This window comes from Chroicocephalus ridibundus, chromosome 2 (genome assembly GCF_963924245.1).
Source record: "Chroicocephalus ridibundus chromosome 2, bChrRid1.1, whole genome shotgun sequence".
Taxonomy (NCBI): domain Eukaryota; kingdom Metazoa; phylum Chordata; class Aves; order Charadriiformes; family Laridae; genus Chroicocephalus; species Chroicocephalus ridibundus.
The window spans coordinates 129429168-129455253 of NC_086285.1; the positions used below are offsets into that span (position 1 = coordinate 129429168).

A 26086-nucleotide genomic window follows, 5' to 3' on the forward strand; every position below is an offset into this window, starting at 1 on the left:
GGCGGACAGCGTGGGCAGGTGGCAGGACAAAGCCCTTTGCTTACTTTTTTCTTCCTTAAAGAAGCTCTACATCTCCCAAAGGCATGGTGGAAAATAAATCTCTTGGCTGCCACCTAAGCCTGGCCTAGGCTATAGCCCCCTATAAATGTCTAGAAATTCATCTTCAGTAAAAAAACGGTTATTTCGTTATACTGAAGTACCCATAAAGATAAGGGTTACTATGCTAATGGTATGTCGAGAAAATAACCATTTGCCAAGCTGGTGGTGCCAAGCGATTAAGGAGGGCATGCAAGCCATGGACAAGGCTCATTTCTGCATGCAGCGAATTGCTCCAGTGTGAGCATGGCAGCATGATAGAAAACAAAACAAAGGGAAAAAAAAAGGAAATAGTTAAGCTGGAAGAAGTGTCCAGCATCACGAAGCAGGTGTGATTTATAGCTCAGCACCTCGATTAGCTGAGTCCTCTGAGGAGAGGCTCTGGTCAGGGCCGGGGGAGCAGCAGAGTGCAGGGGTGAAGTGTTGCGGCCAGGCAGAGGGGAGGAAGGTGCTCATCAATGTCCTGCTCGCACAAGGTCCCACTGTGCCAGTGCTGTACTCTGTCATGCAGTTTCCCATTTCTGGAATGAAAAATGGCATAATTCATGTCTACAGTCATGTCGTGGGGCCCTTAAAAATAGTGCACGTGACTAGGTCAGAATACGTAAACTAAAAGTCTGATTTCTGACTTTCATGAAACTATGAGTTAAAAGATTGCATGGCTGCAGTCAGGGAACCTCCTTATCTAATTCTTTCAAAAGCATATAGGGTTCATCATTTCCAAAGAGCAAGAAGACAGAGAAAAGTTTTTCTCATAACATCTGATTCAGCCATGCATGTACTCACATGCAACCCCAGCAAATTCAACTCTGGAGACAAAAGGCAGCAATGAGACTATTCTAATGCTTTATATCAGATATTTGCTTAAGTACCTTATGGCTTAATATACTTGTGCAGAAATTAAACCAGTGTGTTTACTTGTCTGTTAAGCACTATTGATTAATACCAAAACTGCAAAATGTTAACCAAAGCTAAGCCAACTGAATGCAAGGGAGGAGAAATATGTAGAGTTCTGGCAGATCAGGGAAAAAACCAACACGGAGAGGCTGGAAGCACTTTGTGTGTTTGTGGAGTGAAACTAACTCTAACACATTGTGATTAATTTTGCAAAGATTTGATCACTTCTATTTTTTTCTCTGATATTGTCATAAGGCCTTTTTAGTAACGTTTTGTGAAGTCAAAACATTGGCTAGAACAAAAAGTATGTACAACAGTCGCTTTTAAGCAAATGAATTCTGATGTTATAACAAATGTGTCATAAGACTGCGCTTAGATCTATAGGAATGAACTCTCCCTGACTAATTTTCCCCTTTCCATACAGTGTAAACAGTGATGCAATAACAGACAAAAAAAGACACCCAACACATTATTAACAAACCCTGCACTTCTAACAAGCCATCCCATGATACCAAATTACAGCTTTTATATATTTAATCTTCCAAAGGCCATATCTTCCCTGTTATGATGCAAGCATCTGCAATGCCATCTCCTGAAAAGTAGGCTTCGCTACTTTTAAAAAAGACTTCAAGGTGCAGCTATTCCAATAAACCATAATATGTTAATCGTAGCATCCAATCCCTTACTAACTGTCAAACCAGTTAGATCTCAAGCAAAATTAATTGTGACTTTCTGGTTTTATAAAGTTCTTTTTACGGGAAGGAATAGATGAAAAAATCAGGTGTTACTTTGTAAACAAGCTTATACCAATGACTGCATGCAACTGTTTTCCAGAAAACAAGAGGAAGCAAAGAACAAGAGGCCATTTATTTGTTCAAGACTTCCATGTTTACCTCTAATATTGACGTTTTCCTCCTGGCATTTTTCTCAAGAACTAGACTTGCTGGGACAATGTCTACTGATCCTTTTACTGACTCTTTTTTGCTGACTTTTGACAAAACAAGGCCTCCCTGCTCTCTGTATCTTTATAGCAGTGATCACTGCTGCTTGTGTTTGGAGTAAACACCCTGGTTGTTCCAGCTAACTGGTTCCAGAGCTGCCTCCTACAAATACCAGTGGGGTCTGGCAGGTCGTCATTGTGCTTTAAGTTCAAAAGCACAAAAATTTTGTCTGTCTATTATTTTCTGTTCTGAATTGTTACATATGTTGCTCTGTGAGCAATTATTTATACTTGAATGAGTAGTGTACTGACTTCAATTAACCACATTTCTTCAGTCGTTCTCTGTATTGACTATGTGAGAATCCTTATTAGAAGTGTGAAAAAAAAGTTTGAATTAATTATATTAGCTGCACAACTAAAAGCAAAACAAACAGAAACAGAAGAACATAAAACATTACATTGCCAATGTACAATTCCCAGTTATTTAGGAAACCTAAAATGCAGCCCTTTCCCCCCAAAAAAGCAAACCCTGAAACAGTGGTTGCCAGAAGGCAGAGACTAAACATCCACACATGTAAGTATACTCTACTGTACAGAAGTTAGAGTGATTTAGGAGGCTGGTCATAACTTGTATAATAAGAAATTAAAGAAACTTTTTTTTTCTTCCAGAATTCCTAACATTGCAGTTGTGTTTCACATGAAATTATGTTTTCAACTCAGCTGAATTTTAATAGTTTATAAGCCACTTGAATTGTTTTCCACTGGCAATTCCTGAGAAAATTTGATAGTCTGCCAAAATATAACACTACTATTTCAAGCCAAGAACCACACTGCACCTGCAACGTTAATCTGTACTCTGCTGGGAATTAGCAAAAAATTATACTGGCTTCAGGGGAATAGAGGACAGCAGGATGGACTTCCTTTCACCATTGCCATATATTCAATGCAAGTATCCACTATCCTATTTCTGCCTTCTTTGGGACCTACACACCACTGCTGTCAATATGAGACACAAAGATCCATCCCGTTTCACCCAGAAAAAAACCTTCATGCTGCTAGATCACGCAATTGGTTAAAAGGCAGAGCTTACTGCAAAAATTTAAGGTTTCGAATCCTGATAATAAAATACAAGTAAAGCATTGATTAAATGTTTCAAATAGATTGGCCATTCTTTTTTTTTTTGAATATGGATATTATGTAGCAAGACACTGCATTCACAGAAAATGAAGTATTCAAAAATTATGAAGTACTGCTCTCAGAGTTTTGAAACATATTTATTTTTTCCCTTTTTGATTATGATATAAGAAATCATACTTTAAAATTGATTATAGCCTATTTTTCCACTAATCCTGCACAGGGGGCATTTTGCAAACAACTGCAACCCTGGCAGTTTCTAATTTTCAATTTGCAACCTGCATTTTAATATTTTTGTTCCATAATTACTTCATCTATTTCAAGAAAGCCAGTCTAAACACTGTTGTATTTCTAAATGAGCTGTGCAAGTCCCATTAATTTGTTCACGTTGCTGCTTTGGCTTTTTGTGTTGCAGGGAGTCCTTCTAGGCTCACGTCTTTTCCCTTTGTTTTGTAATTCTCTCAGAAAACTGTATTTTGCAACTTCAAGGCCAAAAAAAAAAACCAAAACCAAACCCATCCAAAGGACAATTTTGTCAAAAAAACCCCTGTACATCCTGAGGAAAACTCACTTCCTCACTTGCGAGCATCAGGAGGTTGTATCTGTCTCTGGATCTGAACAGCTATGATCCTCTTACACGACTTGTTCTGCATAAGTGGTAGTAAAATCCACAGAAAAAGATATTTATCTTCCTTTCAGCTGACCTCTTTTGCTCCATTACTATCATCCATACAAAAATGCACCCAGTAAAAGGCTAGCAACGATACATGGTATAGAGCTAATCATACCTGACTTTGTATTCAGTAATTCCTCTTCAAAAGGAGCAATAGCCTCCCTCACTGGAGTCATTACAGAAGCAGTTGTCGTTCATACTGCCTATAGAAATGAATTCAACACTAGCTCCTAGGGTTTCTCCTACGATGTGACATGATTCAGACTGATGGTGTCTTCCATAACTTTTTTTTTTCTACTTGGTACTTATAAAATTCATTTGGTTATCAGTCTTTTGTTGATGGACGTATTGGGGAGTCATGTGTCCCTGACATCTGGATCTCCCAAAGCAACTTCTTGTCAACTGCTTTCCACATGGGATGTCCGATACCCAATGGAGTCTGAGACAAACCTGGAAAATGCAAGAAGACATACCATTTTCTAATTCCACTGGTAACATTTGACCAGAGGCCTCATTGTTGGTTAGATCACATCACATCTTTTCCCATTAAGGATTCTGTAAAGTCTGGAGTCTTCTACAGGTACCTCTCTGGTATCTGCATCCACACTTTCAGTGCATTTCTGACAAAAAAAACCCAACTGCTCTCTTAGGGGGAATGGTTGTTGCTATTCATTCTTTCACTTTCTGCAGCGAAGTTGCATGAAATACGATCCACTGAGAAGTGGCTAGGGTGAAAACTGCTCATTTTTCTTGAGCTTCGTAGAACTGCAGATCCTTTTCAGCATAACTGTACAAAGCAGTTTCTTTACGTCTGGCAGCATCATGATCCCATACGCTTTTAACAGCCTTCTCTATTTCATAAATCTGCACAGGTTCATTTTTTTCCTGTTCCTTCTCCCCTGTTCAGTTGAATCATTACAGCAAATTTTCTTCATCATTGTTTTTGAAGAGATCTGCAGTTAATTTTTCCTAGACGGCTGTCTTATGAATCTTTAGAGCATCTGTTTTGAGGTCCCCAGTGATCACTTCTACATCAATAATATCAAATTCCTCCATCTTGTCAGCTATATCAAAGTTACCTATTGTTCCATAGGGAAACCTCTTTGATATATAATGCTTGACATATCTTTTCATTTGCTTATAAGGAATGACTAGAATATTTTCATGTCTGTTTTTTATTGGCCCTGAAGGTCTCCAACTAAAATAATTTATAATCCTTTTTGTGATTGGCATCACTTTTGTACATCTTTTTAACGTCTACCATTTTCACTGCCCAGGCATAAGCATAGGTATATTTTTATTTGCCTGATTTAATAGCTATTTTAAGAGTTTCCTAAGATATACTAGCGTTTCTATTTTTTGCCACTTCTTCTCATGACTTGATAGCCTCTTACCCAATATCCCTGAAGAGATTTAGCTTTCATTGTTTGCCTTTGGTGATGACATCCCACATGGCTTCATCAGTTTGTTCTTGCTGTTCTAGAAAAACCCCGATATGCTCTTCACCAGACAGGCATGGGGCCTCCTGAACTTCTCCAAGCCTTTTAATAACATCATCATTTTTATATCAACCTCTATATTATGATAGTTACAATTCCATTTTTACTGGAGAGACACTGTAAAACTACGATCTTTCTGATTGCTTTCTTTGCAAATTATTTCTTTGTTTTCATGGGTGGCATTGGTGCTCACTGGCCATAACTGCTCTGCTTTTCTCTTTCATTCCTCCTGAAAGGAGGGAAAAAAACATGGTCTCTCTATTGATATTTTACTGACTTTTTTCAGCCTGTAGAATCAAATGTACCCTTCGTAATTCCATACAGAAGAAAAAGGGACCCTTCAGTGGAATATTTTTCAAAATATGATCTGTTTTCACAAGCAAGTTTTGACTCTCATCTGTCAAGCACACCGATTGTACACTCTCTGTGGCTCTAAATATCTGAGATTCAGATGGACCAGGTTTCACCTCTGACTTAGAGCTTCATAGGGATTTCAGGCTAGGCACTAGAAGGAAAGAGGTGACTTCATGCATACCTTTTGGGTTCATTGTCAGCTTACGATTTTACCAGCTGAAAGTTCATTGCTGTAATTTCAAGCACACAGAAGTCTGATTCTTAACTGAACAGTTAAACTGCGCAACAGAGATAAAGTGAGATTCTGAACAAGCTTCCAGGCATTTTGCTACATTTTTCAAAGCTTTCTGGATTGATGAGTGCTGTGCGAGTAACCGGGTGCTGTTTGAATATCCACAAGCGATATATGTCTTTTATAGTTCTGCACTCAGCACTTTCAGAATATATGCATTGGTGAGCTGTTATTTAACGTTACTATGTGATCTAGTCATCATTGAGGTCTGCTGTGAAAATGGCTGGTTGCAACCAAAGGGGCAATTAGATAATTTTATTAGAATTGTTTTAGGTAAAATATATTTATATATCTTTTAGTTAGCTAATCAAAGAATCTTCCTGTGAAGTTTGTATTAAAGTCTTTTCAGAAAAGTTAATAAATACACAGGTGAATTATTGCTCTGCACATATAAGCATCCCTGATACTTCAGGCAGAGAGTAGGTTTTGTAAATGGCAAAACTACATTATCATAATGCCCATCAGTAACATTCTTTTGGCAAACATACATGAGGTAAGTGATGATGTGACAAAAAGTAAATGGAAAGTTGTGTAGGTTAGTGAAGATTAGCAAAAATTGTGTTAAACTCTAGAATGACCTAGAAAAGCAGCATTTATTATGCAAAGAAATCTAAGTGCAGTGCAAGAACCTGTTAGATTTTAATATGTGGCCATATCTTGTATGCAGATCCTTTATCCTCTCAACTCTAGGCAGTTTCTTCTGGGTTTTCAATTACTTTTAACCTTTTAAGAAAAACATCAGGTCATTATGGACAGCACAATTAAGAAGTGTACTTACTGCGCAGTGGTGGTCAGAAAAGTTAATTAGATGTTAGGCTGCATTAAGAATGAGATGGAGAATAAATAGGAAAAGATAAAATATTCTTTTATGTATGCTGCCATTCCAAATTCACCTTGAATACTGAATTCACTTTTCATTGTATTCTGTCAAAAAGAAGGGGATGTAAAAAATACAACTGTCCATAAAACAGGAGCAATGAAAGGAATTAATTAGTGTTATGAACAAGTGAGGTAATTGCATCAGAAGGGAGCAAAAAGTCCAGGGCTATTTCAAATGGAAAGATGTTGAAGATGCAATAGAGATGTAGCTAGAGAAGGTATAGTGGAATCATACAGAGAAAACATGCTAGCAGGGAGACTGAATCAGTGTTGCCATTTGTACCTTCTTCTAGTAACAGAAAAAAGCAGCTGTATAATTGCTTTCTGTGATTAAACAGTAGCTTCATAATGTTAAAAAGAAAATTATTTCCCTTTCTGTAATGAAAAATTAACTTGTGGAACGCAATGACGCGAGAAATTGAGCAAACAGCTTAGTGTGATGCAAGGACGGATTGCAGTGCCGAGAGGGAATAAGAAAAGGCTATGCAATCACGCAGAATGAAATATAACAACAGAGGTCATAAATCCTAATGCTGCTAACCATAAGCCGTTCATGTACCAGCGTTTGTTTTGTTCATTATTACTACAGCTGTGCTTTGAGGGAACAGTATTGCAACATCAGTAAGACCACGATAGGAGATCAAAAACTACCTCTCAAACGGTATCCTGAGCTGTGACCATCAGTCTGTTCCCGCATGTCATCTCCTAAGTTTCTAACAGTGAAGACCACTAACCTGAAACCACCAGGGACCCACTGACTGTGCTCATGCTGGAATATACTCTTTGCCCATCTCCATGCTGCTCGCAGGGAACATCGCACTGGGGACTATCCAGACAAATTACTTCAGTGGCTCTGTAGTATTGATTTTTTGGTTGCATTTGGGGGTTGTAGCATAGGGCTTTTGATAAGTTCCACAGTATCATAACACAGTGCCTGTGATTGTCACTTTTTGCTTCTCGACTGAGAAATTTGCACAGCGTGCAAGCATGGCAGTGCTCTGGGTACTAAAAAGGCAAGAAAATCACCAGCGTGTAGCTCAGAAATACTGCCTCCTGAAGGAACGAAATGAATCCACAGCCAGAGGAACGGGCTTACTGCTCCTGAGAGTCAGTTCTGGCCTTTCCTTTCAGCAGCAGGCTGCAGAGCGGGGCTGCACGCTGCTCCTGAGAGGCTTCACCCTGCCCGGCACTGAGCGCTCTGCCTGGAGCCCAGCCCAGCCATTAGCCCGACGGCTGGGCTGCCCTCCTGCACCCAGGTGGACTCCTTGTGGGTGATCCCTAAGCTTGTGCTGTGCTGGGTTGCAATCGGTTGCCTGCACCCTTTGGGATCAAGTCTCTGGAGAGCTCAGGGAGGGATTTTTTTGAGCTCTCAGGAGAGTGTAACAATTTTATACTTTATCTTGGACTGATTCCCTGCCGGGTGGTGTAACGAGTCCCTGGGCTGAGGCAAAGGGAAGAGCAGATGTCACCTCCCCACTCCCCTGTGTAGGTGTCTCTGGTGGAAGCTGGTCCCACCAGGGGTCCAAAGAGCCACACCACCCTCAATCTCCCTCCCCAAGCACAGGGACTGCAAAGGTCCCTGTTTTTAGCCAAATTACACATAAGAAAGGGTCCTTGCACAGTCACATTAACATGAGGGGCAAAGTATTCATTTGGTAAGGGTGCCCACAATATGAATGAGTGTACGTAGGAGGAGATTCGTAACGCTGACTTGAATGCAGAGCATGTAATTCAGGGGCTATCGGTTGCTATGGAGTTCAACTGAAGTGGGAAGTGACAGCAAAAAGCCTCGTAATACTTGTATATAGAAGAACCTCCAGCAGAAACGTAACATGGGGAATATTTTTATATCTTTAAGAAAGCCACTGAGAGGCAATTTTTGCATGAGAAAAGAATAAACCTATGTAGTTTCTTTCTGCAGGCTGGTACATTTCTCCTTCACTGGCAGTGGCAGAGGCTTCCAGCTGACTCCAAGCAGGAATTCAAAGCCAGCCAGATATCTGTGGGTGACTGGCCTCTGTTCAGTTATAAGATAAGCAGTGCATTTCTGATGTCGTTAAATACAGTTCAGGTCTCAGTTTAGTCTACTCTGCTCTTTGTATCCAGTGCACCATCAGACTAACCATTTCTGAAGAAAAAAATCAGTAGACTTATCTATCCAGTCTGCTATCCTGGGTGTAAAGTTACTTTTGAATTTTATTTATAGACTCACACAGATGCTGTGGGGAAAAACTTGATAACTTTTCATTACAAAATAGGAGTGATGCCTGTCTGAAGCTGACATGCTGGAACAGCCTAAGATAGCTACACTGGATGTGACAGAAGAACAATTTGGAGCTATGACATTAAGTTAATACAACCCATGTTTTACTCCTCAGTGGGAGGTTTATCTGCATATATTCTGGTTCTACAGAGAAATAAAAAAGATCTGTAACTTAACTTTGGCATAGCAAAGAAAGGGTTAGTACCTCACAAAATAATGAAAAGTCTCAGATTGTTGTATAAGAATTTCTCCAGTTTGTGTGCTGGTGAATTATTCATACTTTTGCAGCTAACGAGTTTAAATGGTTTTGAATTGTTCTATGAAGAAAGTTACCCACGGCTGGTCAAAATATTTGTTGTGAGCATTTGCTGTGAATGCAACCCATTTTCCCTGTGAATTGCAGACAAGCCTTGCTAATTTCTGCGCACATATGCGCTATTCAGACCTCAGACAGATGAGACAAACAAGCCCTTTTCAGCGCATGAGTCAGCTGTGAGCTCCTCTGTTCGACTGTTCATCTTCTCTGGTGCAGGATTAGTCAAGTGAGTCACCATGTTTATCCACGATTCTTCATTTTGCAGTTATTCTTCCTGGTTATTCTTCAGCCAGGGGCTGCCCTGTGCTATGCGGGGTTCATATTAAGGGGCCTTTCCTCACCAAAAAGTCATAAAATGTGAAGATCAGGTCTTGCAGTGGTTGGACTGACTGCCAATTCCCTCTGATGCCAGAGAGGCAGGGCAGCTACTCATGACCATGAGTTTGAATCAAGACATGAGTCCCCAAGGACTGTATGCCAGTAATTTCCAGTGTTTTTTCCAGCAGAGGAAAGTTTTAAAATTCTAAAATAAATACATGCATTAAAAAACCCAGGTGTTTTCTAAGAACACGCTATCAGAAGTCGGGGCTTTCTTATCAATACTTCATGAGCAGAAAGGAAAATTTGGTCTGCTGAAATAAATGACTTCACCAGTTCAAAAGCCAATGCAGACTGGATTCCAAGGGCTTTTCCATGAGCAGCGTACCTTGGCTGTGTGTGGGAGCAATTCAAAACGCTCCTTCCTGGGTTCTCCCTCCTCCACCAGCATCGATCTGTTTGTTGTTCACGTCTCCCTTTCTAAGCCTTTCCTTACAGCTTCTTCAGCTTCAATTAGCTCAAATAATTTGGGACAACCTAAGCGTGTTTTTTTCTGCTCCCTCTTCTTTTTGTTTCCTCTTTTGTGCATTACTCACAGTGGGAATCCTCCTTGCAGGGCAGTGCCGGTTCTCCCCCCACTAGACGCTAAGTGTGCATGTCTGCTCTCCGTTGGTGATTTACTGTGTGGGGAGGGAACGAAGCGAGATGTGGTGTCTTACCTGATTTCTTTCTATGCCATGTTTGCAGCTTGCTAAATGCTATTCATCTTTGGCCACAGCTTTTTTGTGAGGTGTACTATACTGTCTTTTCTTAGATGTTCAGACTCTATGAAACCAGTTTTATACAGCTCAGTCTTTTGTTAGCTTATGTTAAATAAGATGATGTAGTTGCACTGCTTTGTTGCATTTAAAAGGTGATAAATTCATTGATTTGGTATCCCAAGACTTTTTTTAACAAGTAAAGAAAGCCCTTTTATCTGCATTTGCACTGAACTAAGCCACCTTTTAAGTATTACAGGAGAGAGGCTCTTACCGCATACTAACTTAGGGATGTTAAGCTGAGTTGTCTGCAACCGCCAAGATAACGACACTGGTCCAAACTTTGTCAGCCTGCTGTCTTGTGGGACAGTCAGGATTTTTAGTGACAGTTTGTTTTTGCTTACTACCAGACAATCTTAATGGCTTCAGCTGTCAGTACTTCTGTACGTTCATACTTTTAACCATCTGAATAATCCAATTAATTTCACTAGCATGCCGAAAACAGAGCCTGTGCTTAACTGTTCAGAGACAGTAATGTCAAAAGCCTTTACTGATGCTATCTTCTCCAAAATGTATCACTTCCTTGCAGCGTGTCTTATTTGACCCCTTATTTTCCAGCAGCCCCTCAGCTTTATTATCCATGTATCTATTCAAAATGACTGGTGGCAGAGACATGCAAATAGATCATTTAATTTCCTGCAATGTCTTTATCCCCCGTAATTGTTCCCATTGCACCCTGGTACTCCACTGAGCCTTTTGATTCTCTCACAGCCTGCTTACGCCTCTTATAATTAAGTAATTTCTTCTTATTTATTTTCATGTTATGCCTTTGGCTAATCTCTCCACCAAATCCCTCAGCTAAACCATCTTCATTTTTGGTTTACATTATTGTTCCTTACCACTAGCTTCTGTTGGGCTAACTTCCCATTTTCCAAAGGATATTTGAAGAGCCTCTTTTGTGGTACCTTTCCATTCAGCCAAGGCAGATAGGCAGATACTCCCTCCTCCTTTTTGTTGTTCTGGGGCTTGTGCAAATCTTTTGTAACTCATTAGTGGCTCACTTCAGTAGGCTCCATGCTAAATCCTTACAGCACCTTACACATTTCCCTTTGTGTAATAGTAATTTATTTTTCTTTTTTTTTTTTTTTTTTTTGGTGTGTGAGAGGGTTAAACTGGTGGGGAGGGGGGTTGGAGGAGGGAAGGGAACATTAAGCAAAGGAACAAAAGAGATGGACTAATAGAAAGTCGTTCTGTGTTCATGCATAGAAAATGATTTGGATGCAAATCAGTCACACAGCTGAATGATTTGTCTCAAAGCCTCAAGATTAGGGAGCAGAGGGCTTCAGCCTCAAGTGGCACTTGGTCTCATTTCTATCCAGACCCTGCAATTCACAAAACAACATGCCGGCAAACAGCCCACCTGGAGGACTTGTGTGCTGCTTTCATGTCTCACGTGAAAAACTTCTTTGTGTTCGTTTTGAGTTATTTCCTACACCACGTCTTAAAACTGCAAAGCATAGCTAGGGGAGGGAGCTGGGCAGGGGATCAGCCAGACTAGTTACACACTAAGAAAACTGGGTGCCGTATCTCCCAGGCAAATAACTTCTATTGAAAGTACAGGGAAATACAGGTGAGTAATTGCTTGATAACCTGGTAATTTATGTTGACACCTAAACAAAGATTGGAATTGCTAAGGACAGAGCCTGAAAGGAAGATTTTGCTCAATCAAATGAAACATTTCATTGTGATTTAGAGTTTAAGTGGATTATAGAAGATGCCTTGTATGCACCATTTCCATACAGCCCTACTGAAATCATTACACAGCTTTTAAAAGCATCAGAGGTAGCAGGATTATTAATATGACTTTGCATCTTCTATTAAGATGACTTCTTTCCAAAAATAAAGGATGAAACCTTTTCTGATCTCGACGTGGCCCTATTTTCACACCTTCAGTAATAACAAGTTTTCAGTTCATCTTAAGATTTGCAAACGTGGGGTTAAATCAAGCTCTGGATTAGTCCATCTTCCCCATCTAGCCAGAAAGACCATCCATAAACGATGATATCATTCTGCATTGACTCCAACAGGACAGTGGAGAAGGCTGGCATGTGTGTGAGGAGACACGGATGGCACACCTCTGAGACCTTCCATGGGGCAGTTCTTTTGGAAGGCTGACCCTCGTGAACGGGGATGCTGGGGTAGAGTAATGTAGGATATATTAAGTAGATGAGGTCTAGGGGTGCAGTTGCTTTTTTCATCACTAAAAGTGCAGTAATTTAATGCTGCCGCATGAAAGTCATCACCCATTTCAGCTGGGCAGTGGGTAGTAGATTCATATCACAGTTCTCTGAAATAAACTTAGACTGAAAATGAATGTCAGTCGCCAGTTCAATCGGTATGCCTTCACCTCACGTTGCTAAGGAAAGTACTCCTTCAGTTTGTCTGTTTAGCACAGCTTCCCCATAGGATTTGAAAAGGTCAAGGTTGTCCTGTCACTGCAAATGAAGGAGGGGTGGTCTGGTACTGAGCAGCAACAAAGTTAAATGTCTTTAAGGTCTATGTATTGCAACTTGCTTCAGCAATTATACCTCAGAGAAGTTTCCAACTTAGGCAGAGAGGCACAGTTTAGAAACAGCTTTGTCGAGGGATTGTGTCTTTAGAGAAGGAATGTCCATTTCCACTTGAAACTTGCTGAAAGAAAAGGGAAAGAATAAGAAAACACTTCACACTATTTATTTCTAATAGAAATCTATCATGTGTGGCTGCCGTTCAGGGTAGAGGTCTTGATGGTAGAGAAGTTTGTTTTGACTGCACATAGTTTTTTTCTCTCAGGCAGAATTTGAAACAATGCTCTTGTGGGCTTAGATGACTTGTTTTAAATTAAAGAAAACAGCAGAAAAGGATTAAATGAAAATCTCCGTGGGAGAACATGGTGAGAGCCTTCCCTATAATAGACATCAGGCCTCATCAAAATTTGAGAATTACGCAGAGGAAAAGCAGACCGTAGCAGCAGCATGTTACAATTTCATTTTACAGAAGGCTAAGCTGTACTTTCGGAAGCTTTTTCCTTGCTTGTTGAATCTGTTGTTTGTAAATCATCTTAAGGGGAAGGGCAGATGACGAGAGGGCCTGATTCAGCTTACTCAGGTGTAAATATGGAATAAGTCATTAAAGCGTCCAACTTGCCTTTGTAAAATGCATGAGAAGGAAGTAGAGAGCAGCCCAGGCTTCTCAGCACAGACTTTCACATTAAAGAAAGCATTTAAACATTTTCTTCTCTGTCACTTGCTATCTCCTTCAGGGCCTCCAAGGTTTCTAATTATTCTCCCAGAGCCGAGGGAAGCCTTGCAGCCAGCCTGTTGGTAGCTGCTAATTAATAAAGAGTTCCCATTTTGAGTGGATGCAGCTATTTTCCGTGTTGCATTTGGTTCACAGAAATAAGGGAACAATCGAAAATTATTGTGCAAAGCCTTGGATCATTCCCTCCACTCAAGCAGGAATCCAGGGACACTGGTTGTAACCATACCATTTATATTAATGTTGCACCAATTTATTTTCTTTTATGAATTTCCTCTTTATAATAAACAGAAAAGAAGGGGAAAAAACCCACAAACAAAAAACCTGTTAAAGTATATCCAAAGGAGCAGGGATTTAAACCGATAGCCTGAATCCATTTCATTTCACCACAGAGAAATATTTTCCCAAAGTAGCTTAGCTAAAATCTATTGTAAGGAAGCCAGAAGAATCAAAAAGATTTAATTCAGGGTTTATTTTATCCACCAGTGAGCAGGACTTATCACATCAAGCAGAGGAAAGCGAGTTTTGGAGCACTAAAGGAGCGCTTTAGTGACACCTCTGAATTAACTCTCCTTTCAGAAGAATTCTACCAGAATAAATCCCCATCCCTTGCTCATGGCCCATCCACAACAAAGCTGAATATCTTGAGGCTTGAAGATAACTGCAAGCATTGATTTTTTGGGTTTCGGTTTTGTTTTTTTTTTCTGCTTTAGGAACTCCTTCATAGATATCCTTCGGGCTATCCTACTGTCATTGGAAGTGCTCATCGAAGATCAGGAGCTTCAGATAAATGGCTTCATTCTAATTATAGATTGGAGCAACTTCTCCTTCAAGCAAGCCTCCAAACTTACACCGTCTATCCTCAAACTGGCCATCGAAGGATTACAGGTAGGTGGCCGCAACTTTTATCGCTGCAGACAGTGATTTTTGCCTCATCGGGCACTGGGCAGAGTCAAGGGCGGTGGGAGAAAATAATCCAGAATGCTTTAGCATCCCATCCACTCGCAGCATAGACTGATTTTCAGACATTTCATTTTGACTGTCTTTCGCTTTTACTTCAGCTGTAAACCAGTGTAACCAATGTGTGTGTTACTTACTGCAGTATTAAGAAGGACAGTTAGAGATTTGAGGTTTAATCCATCAGAGAATTCACAGAGATTAAAATCCAGCAGCATCTGCCTTCTGGAGCGTGCAGCCCACATGCAAACACATCTGTATGCAGAGGGAGGGTGGCAGGAGAAGAGACCAGCTCCCTCAGCAGATGGAAGTGTGCTGTCGTGTTCACGTGGACGCATTTGAGTCGGAGGGAAAAGGGGAAGAGGGAGGAGAGGTTCCTTGTCATGCCCTCATTCTGACTGCCTTAATTTGTCACACGGGATCCTGTTACATTATGGTTCAGACTGTGCAGGGGCTTCCCACTTGGTGCTTGCAAATAAATAGAAGCAAGCTAAAACCGTGTGCTGTTACAGGGTTAGGTGGAAAGTGAAGACAAGGCAGCTGGGGCCTGATGGGGCAACCTGAGGATGGGGATAAACTGTGATGCTCAGAGAGGACTTCAGCCCTTTCCACTGGAGTCTGATCCCATCTCTGCTGTTAGACCTGAGATGGATTTTTAGGTTTGAAGTAGTTTGACACAACCTTATTATTATGGGCATTTGATAGAATCCAAGAACTATTTAGCTTGGAAGGACCTCTGGAGATCACCTTGTCCAACCCCCTGCTCAAAGCAGGTCTGAGTCCAACCTCAGACCAAGCTGCTTTAGGACCACATGTTTCACGTAGCTACATATTTAAAACAAAAGATTTCATAAGTCATTGTTTTTCCATTTTATTTTTAGTACTTTTCAGGTATTCTGCAGTCATAAATACCTCAGGAATTATCTTTCCCTGGTGTGTGTATTTTAACTTTAACTTATACACTAGAAAGAACAATTTGTTCAACTAATTTTTTGACTAACAAATTGTCTGCAATTAGACCATGATTATCTCTGCTTTATGTTATTATTCAAATATGAGGTAGAAAAATCTGCTAGCGGTTTTAAGCCTGTGTTTCCCTTTGTGGGGAATTTTCATTTATTCTAACAAATTAGAAAGTCAAGCTGTGCAATTAGTCCCTAGGACAATACCTTATCTTCTCCTGCTGATACTATCACTTCATCTGCCTTCCTTCACAGAATAACATTCTGTGGTTTGAAAAAAACCTCCAGTCAGAAGGAAGACAAAGCCAAGTGACATTCATAAAGAAATCAAATTCCAGCAGGGTGTCCCTGTGCCTGTCCAAATTTTGCACTTCCAACTCTCCAGTAAGAGGCCAGTCCAACTTTCATCCCGTCTGATTTCTGGCCATGGCGCTGCCAGGTTGTCTTCCTACAGTTTATTTGCAGTTGTTGGCAACAACATGTTTCTGGAAGTACCGAAGCCTGGGAGTACCAAAGCTGATCTTGTGATTGTGCCATTAGCCTGACACCTTGTGCTGGGCAGTTTAAGGAGGCTGCCTTTCTTGTTGGTGTGTGGACATTTCATTTCTCATTTAAAGTCAAGTTACTGTTGTCTTCTCCATGATAAGTAGAAGTATAACTCTCTAAAAAGTATGAATTGGCATAATGTGTCTTGAGAAGTTGTAGGAGCTGCCCAGTTATAGGCTGCCCAGGGAGGTGGTGGAGTCACCATACCTGAATGTGTTTAAGACTCGTTTAGATGTGGTGTTAAGGGATATGGTGTAGGGGAGAACTTTGTAGAGTGGGGTTGATGGTTGGACTCAATGATCCCAAGGGTCTTTTCCAACCTAAATGATTCTATGATTCTATGATTCTATGAGCTGTGAATGCTGTACTCCAATTCACCAGGTTCAGCAGCACATTATTTAGCAAGCAATGTTGGTGGGGTTTTTTTAAGAGTGGTTTTTCTGGCTCTCATCATTGCTGTTGAAGTACCTTCATTAAGACTTTCTTCTATTATTATTTTAAAAGAACTACTGTGATCCTAATGTAAAATTTATGTGAAATGTAATTGAAATGCAGGCAAGACCTATATACAGAAAAAGAAGAGCCACAACAGGAGTTCCATTGGAGGTCACTGAAAGTGAAAAAGTCAGGCTCTACTCTCAGGTGACTACATCTGAAAAAAATCAAGATTGTTTTTGTTCCTTGTTATTTCTCACAGCTAAGGCGCTGTGCATGTACAGATCCTCAGACAGGCAGTTTACATGGCTGTCCCAGTCCTACTTTCTAAGAAGAGATTTTGGGTCATGTTAAGTCCTGTGTAAGTCTAGACAAGTGGATGGAAGGAAAATAATTCTCTCTTACAGTTTCTAGTGGGGTTGAACCCACATGTTCACATATTGGTATCTGAGCCAGAACTTCTAGACTCTCTGTCTCTAATAGTAATTTTAATGCCATAGCTGAACCATTTCCCCATAGCTTTGTTAAGCTCTCATCTGACTCAGTGTCTCAGACCATTGATTTCTGAAATATAGAACTGCTAAAAAATAAACAGTAGTGTATTTACTAATTTAAATGTATGCATTTGGTAATTTTTTTTCCTACTTTCAAATTTCTTTAAGCCAATTATTATATTGGAAGTTCATTTTTTTGCATTTGTATTCAGTTTATTTTTTTCCTCAAATTGCTGCTGCAGTGCATTATCACAAAGCGCAGAGAACAAACAGTACACAGGTGCATGTGTTGATTCATCCTGTGTCCTAAGACCAATGCTGGTTGAATCTAATAGACTTGGCTGCGGGGATTGTGTTGCTATTATATAGGATGCTCAGTTCCAAATACAGTAAAGTCTGTGACTACTCAGGGACATGAAGTATGACTTACACCACCACAGGTCTGAAAGCACATTTTGCTCAGTACTACCCTTTGTTCTGTTTGGATTTCTGTATACATTGCATCACACAAAACAGTTCATTATAACCCAACAGGGCACCTACTTTGTTTCTCAGTTATGTTGTTTAATGACCTAAAAGTAACCTTATGTCTCCACTTTAAACAACAGTTGTTCAGATGCTAAACAAGCATTTGTACAGTATGGCAATTCTCATTATGCCACAGTAGCACAGGGACAAATGTGTTCTTAGTGCCTGGACCATCTCTGATAATGAATTCTGCTCTTTTATCACAAGACAATTGCTACTGTATGCTTTGAGCTCATACCATACTCCTTTCTAGACCTTACTGATCTTTTGAGTTTTAACATTAAAGAGAAGATTCTTGTATGGATGGAAAGTTGAGGAAAGACATGTGTATAAAAGCAATCTATTTTGACAATAACTTGATGAGTTTTGACTTCTGATTCTTATTCTTTTAATGTGAACAGCTTTTGCCCTTCACAACATGTTTCTCCCCTCTGTTCGTCTGTGAAGTTATACTTCTCTGTGTGTCATGATGATCTTATAATTATCCTGTGATGGTAGACAATATTTAATTGTGGCTTAAGTTAATGGGAGACTGATCTTCAGGCATTTTGCATAACAGTTTAGAAGCATCAGAGTCTAATGGCAAAGGTAAGACACCTATGTTGCAATTGTGAAGCAGGTGAAGCAGGTAAAGCATGTAAAAATGGTGAATTCTTAGTATGCAGGATCTTTGCTACTGACCTCTGAAGAAGACCTCTCATAAACATGAGAATTAGCGATGAAGTGTGTTACAGTGAACGTAGCCTGGATGTCCAGTGAAGTCCAAACTTTTATTTTTTTAATGGTTGTTGGTTTTTGCTCAGAGGATGTAGTTGCTTTGCCTCCAGATAGGACTTTTGATTTTAGGGTGCTCCTCTTTGCTTCTGCCTTATCCAACACCAGAGCTATGCACTGCAGTTTGTGAACATGCATGCACATACCAATTTAGAAATTCCATCAACTTCTCCAACAACATCCAGAAATATTCCCAAACTTTCAAAACAGCACAGGGTCTGATCTCGCCTCCCATTGCTTTGGCGAAAACAAAGCCAGAAAACCACTCTCTACCAAGAATGAGCTCAGTGCCTTATGCTGCAAATCAGCAAGCTGGATTCAAAACTGGGAGGACTGTGACTCTTAAAAAAATGCCCTATGCCTACTTTGTGACAACGATGAATCACGGCAGGAGTGGTCCTCAGGGTTCAAGAGGGCTTTGATTCATATTTCACAATCATTGCAGCAAATAACGGAAAAAACAGGGAACAACCAAGATAAGCAAACATGGATTTGTCCCCAGATTTTCATTGGTAATAGCCTTGCAGAAGTTATGACCAACTATGTCCATCAGGACATCCATTAAGGCTCTTTTATTTTTTAAAATTATCTTCAGTTTGTGATCATTCAGTGGACTTAGGAACTGGTATTTCTGGGAGGAGAGGGAAATGAAAGGAAATCAATGATACTTGACTTAAAAACATCTTAATTAGATACTGGTACTGATAAAATTTTTCTGAAAAAATTCTTCAAATAAGGGAAGCTTCTCTTAGGAAATTGTTTAAGGTACACTTGTCTAGAATAGCACCAACGCTGAGATCAAGTCAGATAGTCAAGCTAACAGGTTTGTTTGGACTTTATTGGAGGTTATCCCACTTTGAAATCTGGAAGGAAAATTCAGCCTGCTTAGAATTATGTCAAGCTTTTTTTATCTTTAATATGAGCAATAGATTTAAATAAGTTAAAATAGATTTTTAAAAGTTAAATTTTTTTTTGGAAATTCCCTCCTACTGTAATTATGTGGGATTGAGAAACTCAATGTCAGTTAAATTATAGCAGCAGATTACTTGTCTCTTGACACTATCTTATACAATCAAATATTTTTCTTGTTGTGCTTCAGAAGGAAGAACCAAAATATAAAATATGCTCAAAATGCAGACAAGAATGTAAAGCCTGTAGGAAAAAAGTGTAGTCCAATATTATGGCAAAGGTATAATTTTTTTATTTTATTTTATTTTTTAAATCTTAGTGAAAAAGATGAGCTTTTAGAGCTGATAAAGTTTCCCAGTGAAAAACATTTCTTTCTGGAGCAATGTAATTTTTTCAGAATAGAAGTATTACAGTGAAATATGTTTCCAAAATTCTCTGGAAAACTCTGGAAATATGTTTGTTTCAAAAACTTTCACTGGAAAATCAGAATACTTAACATTCCATTTCATTATGAGTGGCAAGAAGCACTTGATTTCTTTCTTAATTGTTATCCGTTCTTGCTTCTTCCTAGTTGAAATCAAGCTGAGATAATGGAACAGTATTTCAGATCAGCAGGAGCTGGGTTAATGGGTATGACCAAATCTTTGTTATGGTCAAACTGGTGATATGAACAGAATCTGGGAAGTCCTCATGCATCTGGAGACTTTGCCAAACCCTTAGCCCTGCAAGCTTGGTCTTTCCTTCACCTGCCTGGCCCCTGAGCAAGGAACCGACTCTTCTCTCCTTGCTTAAACACATTTATACTCTGAAACCCGAAGTAGGTGTGATGTCTTTGACTTAGTACTTCCAGTTGAACTCTTTGAGTCATGTGGAAGATGCAGGCTATGAGAGGCCTTACACAGTGAGTATAAGATACTGCTAGTCTTTCCATAGAGTTTCTAAACATAATATTGCTGTTACTTGAAAGTTTAAAGTGTGTGAGAACCCATATCATAACACACTGAAGAAAACTCTGAAAAAACTCGCTCCAGCTCAGCCCTTCTGTAGAATTCTGTAGGGTAGGGAAAAATCTGTCTGTGCTATAAATATCTGATGATGCTGTTATGTCTCATCAGGTATTTATAACAGGTCATACAACAAAAAGACAGAGAGCTCTCTGTCATTGCCTACTGAAGGCAGAAGAGATCAAATCCTCAACAATAGAAGCTAGGCGGGTAAAACCATATATACAGACACCTGTATACACTGGCTTGGAAAAGGATAAGTAAAAAAACCTTAGCACCTAGTGTTTATCTCTGAGAGACTAAATGCGGCCTCAAAAGTCACTAATTCATTTGGTCTGTTGTTCCTCGGTCTTTCAGGTTCAAAATCTGAAAGACAAAAATCAGCAGAGAGCTGAGGCCAGTTGCTGTGGTAGTGTAACCGGCTGGGGCTCTGTGCACATCTGCAGCGTAACGCTGATTTATGGTAGCTGGGAATCAGTCCTTCTTGCCCTTCCTCTGTTAGAAAGAAACCTCCTTCAAGGCAGACTGTTTGTTTTTTGTTTTTTTTTTTTTCTTTTTTCATGTCCAAGACACGTAAAAAATTAATTTAAAAAATAAAATTAAAAAAAAAATTAGATTTTTGATTTTGTGCAAAAGCCTTGTCTTTATCTTTCTCCGTAGAGACAAATTGAAGAAAAGGGGATATTTTAGGCTGGGATCTTGAGGATGCATAATCGCTTCTTTAGTGGTGGCCTATCAGAGGGCAGACAATTTCCTGAGAGTGTAAAAATAGGATGTTCCTGTGTCATAATCATAGCGTGTTGATACGTCCAACACTATAGTCCTTGCTAATAACTCTAGAAGACCTGCTAATAACTGAATCTTATGTTCATAGGGACAAGATTAGTTATATAAACATGGCTTTACCGACAGAAGGGGATAAATCTGGTCTGTGAAGACAATAGAGAACTCCTCCTTGGAGGTATTATTTAACGGTTTCTGAAAAGAGACAGCTTCAAGACCTAATAACCTTGAGCATCTGGAAAATGGCTACAGATCACAATTTAGCAGATGCTATGAGATGCAATAGGCTTTCCCAAACATCTGTAGCAAAAAAACTTGACTTCAAATCCAGTATTTGCATGAAATACGAACTTTCATATTTACACGGATACTTGGATGAAACCATTTCCAGTATATGCACGTAAAAAGTATACAATTTTCTTCCATTAAATGCTCTTTCAGAAGTTCCCAAATCTGTTCTCTAGTTATTTTTTCCTCAATATTAGAATGTGCTTCATGTTAGAGACCTTTGTTGAACTGCTGAACCTGAAGTCACAGCTAACGATGAGCACTTAGTATCCATTGGCAGAAGGTCAGTTTGAATCATTCCAGAAACACTCATGCTATCTGTCCCCAACAGCTGTTGTGATATGTAGAGCGAGTACTCTCTGAGCTGTCACCAAGGGTGCCTTTGAAATTTTAGGAGACGAGAAAAGGGATTGACTCGTTATATATAAAATGAAGGTAGATAAACAGACTTCGCTCTCTGCAAGAGAAGGCCGATGCTCATTGTGTGCCTATCATCTCTAGGGATTGGACTGGAACAAGGAAAAAGAAAAGCATAGTAGGATGTAGACTCACATTTGTCAATTGAAAATTGGAATTAACTGCTTAGTAGAACTGATCAGCCCAGCCATGTTTGCCAGTTGCAGGCTTTGGGGCTTTTGGCTGTGAGTAAAGGATAAGCTGCAATGTGGACAGCCTGAGAGGCTGGATATCTTAAGTGGAAAGTCTTTTTTTTAATGCCAGTTATTACATTTTAGTAAAGGTCTCCTTGAGTAGCTGATAAGAATTAGACAGGAAGCAAATACTCTTTCAGCCCTGGCAAGGAAATGGGGAAGTTTATTGCAATAAGTCTGGTTATAACAGAAAGCGGCTGTTTCTTACTGGTAGCCAGTAAAACAGCAGCTAGAGCTAGCACCAGTCATGCTTGAACCTTCCCACCAGCACATGCGTTAGTAGCTCATGCTGTACCTTGAACCTTTTTTCCTCTTATGAAATGTGAATGTGTCAAAATTTACTTTCATTATTTTACGTTGTCCCTGTCCTCATTAATTTCACGGAACTTCGGGAGTGATGCCCGTGTAGTAAGTGTTTAACTTCTTTTACAACCCCAAAAATCTTTTCGTTTTCAGAATGGAAACTGAGTGAAAGCTTCCTTCCGCTCTCTTCAGAGAGTGTTTACTACAGGTACCTTTTTGCTATGAGAAATATATAAAGCAATATAAAAGGGATTGCATAGAGAAGACTAGACCAGAAAGATACAGGAGTATTCACATTTCAGAGCGAGCTACATGCCAACAGAGGCGGAACAGGTACTGTTTTCTTTGAGATGTGGGGTGGCAACGGAGGTACACGTGGGCAGGGAGATGAAGGAAGTCAGAGGAAGAGGAGGAGTGATGATAGGACTGTACACTGTGATATGTGTCATGGTTTATCCCCTGAGCACAGGTAGATAAGGACTTGGCTCACTCAAGGAGAAGACTCGTGCTGAAGCCTCACTAACGACAGCAGGACTGAAATCCATGTCCCCTGAGAGAACAGCTGCGGCCGTGTAAGATCAGTTGTCCCCTTACACCTCTGGCTCACAGTCCCCTTTCTAGCACATGCCTTCAAGGATGTGCTGCATCAGTGGAACTGGCCATGGGTCCCTGACTGCTGCTGTGGAAGAGCCAGCAGCTCGGCTCACGTGGCTGCACGCAGGGCTCGCGCCAGGGCTCTGTGTTCACACCGTCCGCTCTGCTGCTCTAGGTAAGGTAATAATTTCTGGTGCAAGTTCTTAACAAAGAGCTGCAGACAGTAACATTTTAAAATTGTGCAGAAAGGCAATGATTTTGAGAAACGTTTGCCTGCCTGTTGTTTGACTCCTATTATGTGCAGAAAACCAGGACTTTTCTACCACACATACCAATTCTCTTTAAAGCCTCATCTATTAGTATTATTATCTCCTCCTAAACAAAGCAACTTATAAATTCCTCAACACTTTGTATGGTCATACATATTTGTACAGTCAATATGTGTATGGGTGATGTGGTGAAAAGAGAATGCAATGTTTTCAGTAAGTTTGAGGTGAAGTCCCAACTGATGTGAATGGGACTTTTGCCATTGCCTTGATGGAGGGTGTAATTCCACCCCCATTACACCATAGCAGGAAGTGGTTTTCCAGTTCATAAGACTTTTCCAGGCATGCAGAAAATGTCCCTCAACATCTAAGTACTTTTGGAAATTTTGTACATCAATCAGGACCTTGTCTGGTGATCTTGAAGCACTCTGTTTTTTTCTCAAACACTTTTATGTCTCTTCTTAACTGTGTAGAGCTTAACACTTGAAACAAGAATTCCTGAATAGCAGGGGTTCCTTGATGCAAAAATGTCAACCTGAAACATCTCAAGCTTTGCAATCTTCCAAGGAAAGATGAAAACAAGGAGTGAAAAATTCATCCTGCTTCCTTCTCCTCTCCTCTCTAACCCTTCTATCCCTTGCCCCCTGCTAAGCTTTGATTTAGACAAATGGGCATTTTCTGAGGAAAAAAGGCATTTCAGTAGAAATTCCTCCAGTAGCTGTACTGCCCGGTAATTCAAACCTTCCTATGATTCTTTCAGAATGTGTTTTGCATACCTTTCTGGTAGACATATATTGGACCATTTGAATGTGCATTCCGCTTTTCACTCTGAGCACATTCCCACTATTTCAAACTGTTTGCAGTAGAACCAGTTTAAAGCATGGCCAAAGTGTAATAAAAATGATTTCCATTTCAGGGGAGGCTTTCTGATCAACTCCAATCTACATGCAATGAAAATGCAGTTAAGAAAAAGCATAGCTAATACAAATACAATTACAATGCAAATATTCTTCAAATAGGAGATACATTTAGAATGCCATCAAACTGACAGCTTTTCAGAAGAAAGGCAGAAGCATGAATATATATGTGATGAGCAAAATACTTGATCGCCGTTTAAGAATTACGGAGGATAACAGCAGAACATTCAATAAACTGAAAATAGAATTCAAGCTTGCCGAGGTTTATAGGGTAATATAAATCTTATTCTTATATTTTCCCAGAGAATTTAGAAGCAGCTCTGAATTAGTAGAAATACGCTCAGTAGCACGTGTGCTCAGTGTCTGGAAGAGATGGTTTCTTGTGGGTTGGTGAGAATGCTCATGTAAACGGACATCTGCAGTAGTTACAAAGGGTCCTACTCTAACTTCGGTGTGAAGTTTCATGAAGGGTCCCACTGGCATTCCTAACTTTATTTGGCTTCATTTACAAATATAGAGAACCTGAATTTAAAAGTTTCTCAGGAAATAACATCTCCTCAGTCTAGCACAGATAGCATTAACCTCTTTGTGATGGTCCTTTCCTTTATCATGTCATTTGATATCATTTATCAAACTTATTCCTAAGTGCGAGGAAAGCTGCAAGGAGACAGTCCTAAAGAGATAAGGATTCCTGAATCTGTACTGTAACTGAAATTAATGAATTGGTACAGATAAAGCTTCTGACAATTAATCAATGTGAGTGGGCTTTCTGCTAACACCGGAGACAATATCTACTACTCACTCTCTGAAAAAAAAAAAGTTAATCATTTTACTATGCAAAAAAAAATTAAACCTCTGTATTTTCAGACAAATCCCAAACATTTTTTAATCAAAAAGAGAATGTGTGCACTCATAACCAACCAGGCAAGCCTCAGTTTCTGTTGCTGGCCACTGTCTTTCCTTAAGCTAATCACTGCAGCATGGAGACTGTCTGTAGTCATTTGTCATCACGTGTAGAAGAGGCACTTGGACAACCAGACTGTCAAAGGACTAAGGAAGCAGAAAACAGCCAAGCTGCAGTCCTGGTCAAATACAGCATCAGAATTTCTGCAATTAAGCTTTTCTACAAAAAATCAGCATTTTCTAGAAGAAGCCCACAACTTTCCACACAGAAATAAATAAATAGTTTGGCCAGAAGAGCTGCCTCTTGTTGAACCAGAGAGAAACTCTGTTTCTCTGCAAGATTCTAGCTTAAACTTATAGTGTGTCACCCCACATGTTCCTACCCAGTCCCTGCCATGACCGTGTGGGTTCAAAGTGTCTTCTGGTCACCTAATAGCAATTTCTGTGCAAAGCAGAACTATTGCAAATACTAGATCAGTTCAGCCATGGCCATCAAATGAGCTAGCCATTATCTAGCTTTTTTCCACTTACTTCCCTCCCTGCTCTTTCTCTACCTTTGCTATTGCTTTCTCCTCTAAATATTCAAAGATAAATAAAGCTGTGAGGTAAACCAGGTGTGCAAGGCGTGCGTTTCGTGGTGCTGAGCCCACATGGCTAACAGCGTTAGGTATTCAAACACACCAAATATAATTAACTATTCAAGAAACTTCCCCCCTCCAATTTGTTATATATGCCTGAGTGAATGTTAATGGGGTCACATAGCTCTTTGAACTGCTGCTGACAGAACAATAAAGAGTTCCTGTGGTTTTCAAGAAACAGCACAGTATAATTTTGCTTGCTTTGCAAGGGCATTTCTTAATGATATCATTATACCCTCTAAACTCCTAGTCCACTCTCAAAAACTCACAACACTTCAAATGACAAGTTACCTTCTCTTCTCCCTGGGAGAATTGAATCTCAATTATAATTTATAATGTGTTACTTACTCAGTGAATATTCTTTTCCTGTGGCTCTGAGAGGTGCCAGCTATGGTATTTTAATGAAGCACCCCCGTTTT

The 26086-nt window shown here is 39.8% G+C and overlaps 1 protein-coding gene across 1 annotated transcript in view; it reads left to right on the forward strand.

Moving 5' to 3' along the window:
- Window positions 1–26086, forward strand: part of CLVS1 (clavesin 1) — a 106232-nt gene that overhangs the window by 25295 nt on the left and 54851 nt on the right. Inside the window, exon 3 of the mRNA XM_063326949.1 lies at window positions 14430–14604. Within this exon, the coding sequence (XP_063183019.1) occupies window positions 14430–14604 (175 nt within the window). The remainder of the gene's footprint in view (window positions 1–14429; window positions 14605–26086) is intronic.